Raw genomic sequence first — 4050 nt, 5'->3', positions numbered from 1 at the left:
ATGGCAGTCACTGCAAGTCAGCCGCGCGTCGTCATCATCGGCGCCGGCATCGTCGGCGTCAATCTGGCCGACGAGCTGGTCTCGCGGGGCTGGAGCGACATTACCGTCGTTGACCAGGGCCCGCTGGACATGCCCGGCGGCTCGACCTCGCACGCCCCGGGCTTGGTGTTTCAGACCAACGCGTCCAAGACGATGACCCTGCTGGCCAAGTATACCGTGGAGAAGTTTCTCTCGCTACAGGAGGACGGCCAGTCGTGCTTCAACCAAGTTGGCGGCCTGGAGTTGGCCACCACGCCCGAACGGCTCGAGGAGCTGAAGCGGAAGCACGGCTACGCCTCGTCCTGGGGCGTCGAAGCGCGCCTCATCACGCCTGAAGAATGTCTGGAGCGGTACCCTCTGCTCAACAAGGACATGGTCCTCGGCGGCCTTTACATCCCCAGCGATGGACTGGCCCTGGCTGCGCGCGCGGTGCAGCTTCTCATTGCGAAGACGCGCGAGCAGGGCGTCAAGTACATTGGTTCCAGCCTGGTCACTGGCGTTGAGCAAACAGACGGCCGTGTGTCTGCGGTGGTGACAAGGGACCAGACGATTCCCGCAGATGTAGTCGTCTCGTGCGCGGGATTTTGGGGCGTCGAGGTCGGCGCCATGGTCGGATTGCCGGTGCCCCTGTTGCCCATGGCGCACCAGTACGTCAAGACGACGGCGGTTCCGTGCCAGCGTGGCCGGTATTCGTCCCCGAATGGCGCGGGTCTGCCCATCCTGCGGTATCAGGACCAAGATCTCTACTATAGAGAGCATGGCGATCAGTACGGAATTGGGTATTACGGGCACCGTCCTATGCCCGTGGTGGCCGCGACCCTAGGCCCGACTCCGGAGCATGTTGATGAGTACAAAATGCCCTCGCGACTCGACTTTACCCAGGAAGATTTTGACCCCGCGTGGAAGCTGTCGCGGGAGCTGCTCCCGGCGCTTCAACAAACCGAGATAGCAGACGGGTTCAACGGCATCTTCTCCTTCACCCCCGACGGAGGTCCCCTTGTGGGACAGTCGCCTACGGTAGACGGGTTTTACGTGGCCGAGGCGGTCTGGGTCACACATTCCGCCGGTGTAGCTCGTGCCTTGGCCGAGGTTCTCACGACGGGAAAGTCGCAGGTTGATTTGGCCGAATGCGACATTACGCGATTCGAGGAGGTCCAGCTCACTCCGCAGTTTGTCAGCGAGACGTCGCAGCAGAACTTTGTCGAGGTCTATGACATCCTACATCCTCTCCAGCCACGGGACTCGCCTCGTAATATGCGGGTGAGTCCGTTCTTCCATCGCCACAAGGAGCTCGGTGCCTTTTTCCTCGAGGCGGGAGCATGGGAGCGGCCGTATTGGTTCGAGGCAAACGAGCCGTTGCTCAAGGAGCTGCCCGCAGAGTGGCAACCGGTGGAACGGGATGCCTGGTCCGGCAGGTACTACTCCCCCATTGCGGCGGCAGAAGCGTGGAAAACGCGCACATCTGTCGCCATGTACGACATGACGCCCCTCCGGCGTCTGGAAGTGTCCGGCCCAGGAGCAGTCGGGCTGCTGGACTGGGCGACGACGGGAAACGTCTCCAGGAAACCGGGGGCAGTGACGTACACGCTGCTGCTAGATGAACAAGGCGGTATTCGCAGCGACATCACGGTCGCTAGAATCCGTGACGACTTATTCCAGGTTGGTGTCAATGGGCCCGTCGACCTGGCCTATCTGTCGAGGGAGGCTCGCATCCAGACCAAGAATGCGCCGGAAAAGGCCGTCCATGTTCGTGACATTACTGGTGCCACGTGCTGCATTGGGCTTTGGGGCCCCAAGGCCAGAGAGGTGATTTCTCAAGTCACGCCAGATGACTTCTCGGACAAGGGGCTCCGTTACTTCCGCGTCAAGAAGGCCAGCATTGCCGGAGTACCAGTCACTGCCATGCGGCTTTCGTACGTCGGCGAACTAGGATGGGAGCTGTATGCGAGTGCCGAGAACGGCCTCCGGCTGTGGGATGCGCTCTGGAAAGCCGGCCAGTCCTGTGGAATCATTGCGGCCGGTCGGAGCGCCTTTAATTCCCTGCGGCTGGAGAAGGGCTTCCGGTCGTGGGGTGCTGACATGACCACCGAGCACAACCCGTACGAGGCTGGCGTCGATTTTGCCGTCAAAATGGACAAGAAGGGGGCATTCATCGGCCAGTCCTCTCTCCGGGGGGTTTCAAAGGACACAATCACCAGAAAACTGCGTTGTATTACCGTCGACGATGGAAAGTCGATGGTATTGGGCAAGGAGCCGGTTTTCTTTGGTGGTAAATCAGAAGGCTATGTTACGAGTGCTGCTTTTGCCTTTACTATTGGCAAGCCCATTGCGTACGCGTATTTGCCCACCACCATACAGGAGGGGGATGCGGTTGAACTTGAGTATTTTGGAACAAGGATTCCCGCGACTGTGACGGCAGAACCACTCTACGACCCCGAAATGAAGCGACTGCGTGGATAGATTACTGCACGTTGATGGAGAAATAGATTACGACAAGTCATGGAATACGGGCATAGTTGGTAAATGATGGAGAAGGCACTTGATTTAATATAATACAGCCGGGGGCCATGATACATGTGTCACATGTTGGGGAGTGTAGCGAGTCGCGACGGTCCTCATCATTTTGTTGCTAGTTGCCTAAGCCTGCAATGTTGTTTGGAATGAGATTGACGAATTGCCGCTTACGTTTTATGCTACCCGTATCAGTATATCATTCAAGCGGGCATGTTGAAGACGGAACTTGCAGGATCCACGCGTACGTACGGGCTTCTAGCTCAATCCTGCTACCAGTCAAGTGTATCTGTTTCTGATGTAGCGATTCTGACAAAGTACATGTCAATCCGCCTGTACTGCAATGTAGACATTAGCAAACGACTCGTTCTACACATTCTCCGAATTGCTCTCACCGGCAGAAATCCGTCATGATAAATTGCTAATAATAAACCCGAATCGAACGACCCCTCATGCGGCATGCCCCGATGTCGCCGGCCGTTGCCCGATGGTCATGTAATTCACACCTGGCGCGCCCTTCAACTGGGTCGGGCAGACGCCGGCTGTGGAGTCGTATTCCCACCATTTACAAGACTCAGTCTTCTCTTGTCCCCGAATTACGTTTTGGTTTGTCACTGCACCAGGAAGCCAAGCCGGAGGGTGCAGGTCACGTGAGCGGCGGACCCGGCATCCAACCCCGAACCCCCGACGGTTGACAAACGAATTCCTACCTTGCCAGGCGACATCGGCCTCGGGGGGGAAAAGCCAATTCACTGATAAGGCACCTTCACAGTGTGCGGGACACGGCAACAAGATGGCATTCGGAGCTCCTCGCACTCTTGTACCCCAACAGTAGCCGTGGTGGGGGAGACGGGAACGGCAATACATATAAGGAACTCCCATCACCAGCCGCCAACCTCGCCTGTCCTCCTCGCTCGACCCAGCACCGAGCCGACTCGACAGCATGGCCCCTGCCGGTTCATCCTACATCATTGTCGGCGCGGGGGTTTTTGGAGTGTCGACCGCCTACCACCTGATTCGAAAGTACCCCTCGGCGTCGGTGACGCTCGTGGACCGCGATGCCTTTGACGCCGACAGCCGGGTCGCGGCGTCGTGGGACTGGAACAAGGTGATGCGCGCCGACTACGACGACCCCGTGTACTGCGAGCTGGCGCTCGAGGCGCAGGACGTCTTCACGTCGGATCCCCTGTGGCGGCCGTTCTTCCACCAGACGGGGCTCTACTGGATGTGCGGGCGCGACTACGCCCGCGACTGCATCCGCAACTTTGAGCGGCTCGGCCGCCACCACGACATCTCCGTCTGGCCCGTCGACGAGGCGCGCAACATGTTTGGCGGCCTGTTCAGCGAGTCCGACTACACCAACGTCGAGCAGGTGCTCGCCCGGGCCGGCGGCTGGGTCGCCGCCGGGGACTGCCTGCAGGCCGTCACCCGCAGGGTCCTGGAACTGGGCGTCGCCTACGTGGCCGACGAGGTGGCGGCGCTGCAGGTCGACCGGGCCGG

At 59.4% G+C, this 4050-nt stretch overlaps 2 protein-coding genes across 2 annotated transcripts in view; both read left to right on the top strand.

Moving 5' to 3' along the window:
• On the top strand, positions 1-2499 carry MAA_00906 (aminomethyl transferase; the record flags this gene model as incomplete). The annotated part of the gene is made up of 1 exon (XM_007818904.2): positions 1-2499. One exon carries the CDS (start codon positions 1-3, stop codon positions 2497-2499), a length of 2499 nt encoding a protein of 832 aa, XP_007817095.2.
• Positions 2500-3493: 994 nt separating this feature from the next.
• The window catches only part of MAA_00905 (FAD dependent oxidoreductase), a gene marked incomplete at both ends in the record, with an annotated part of 1076 nt that continues 519 nt past the window's right edge, over positions 3494-4050 (top strand). The window contains one exon of the mRNA XM_007818903.1: positions 3494-4036. Coding sequence (XP_007817094.1) covers positions 3494-4036 — 543 coding nt within the window. The remainder of the gene's footprint in view (positions 4037-4050) is intronic.

This window comes from Metarhizium robertsii (assembly GCF_000187425.2).
Source record: "Metarhizium robertsii ARSEF 23 chromosome Unknown MAA_Scf_8, whole genome shotgun sequence".
Classification (NCBI taxonomy): Eukaryota; Fungi; Ascomycota; class Sordariomycetes; order Hypocreales; family Clavicipitaceae; genus Metarhizium; species Metarhizium robertsii.
This window is presented reverse-complemented; position numbering and strand designations above follow the sequence as displayed.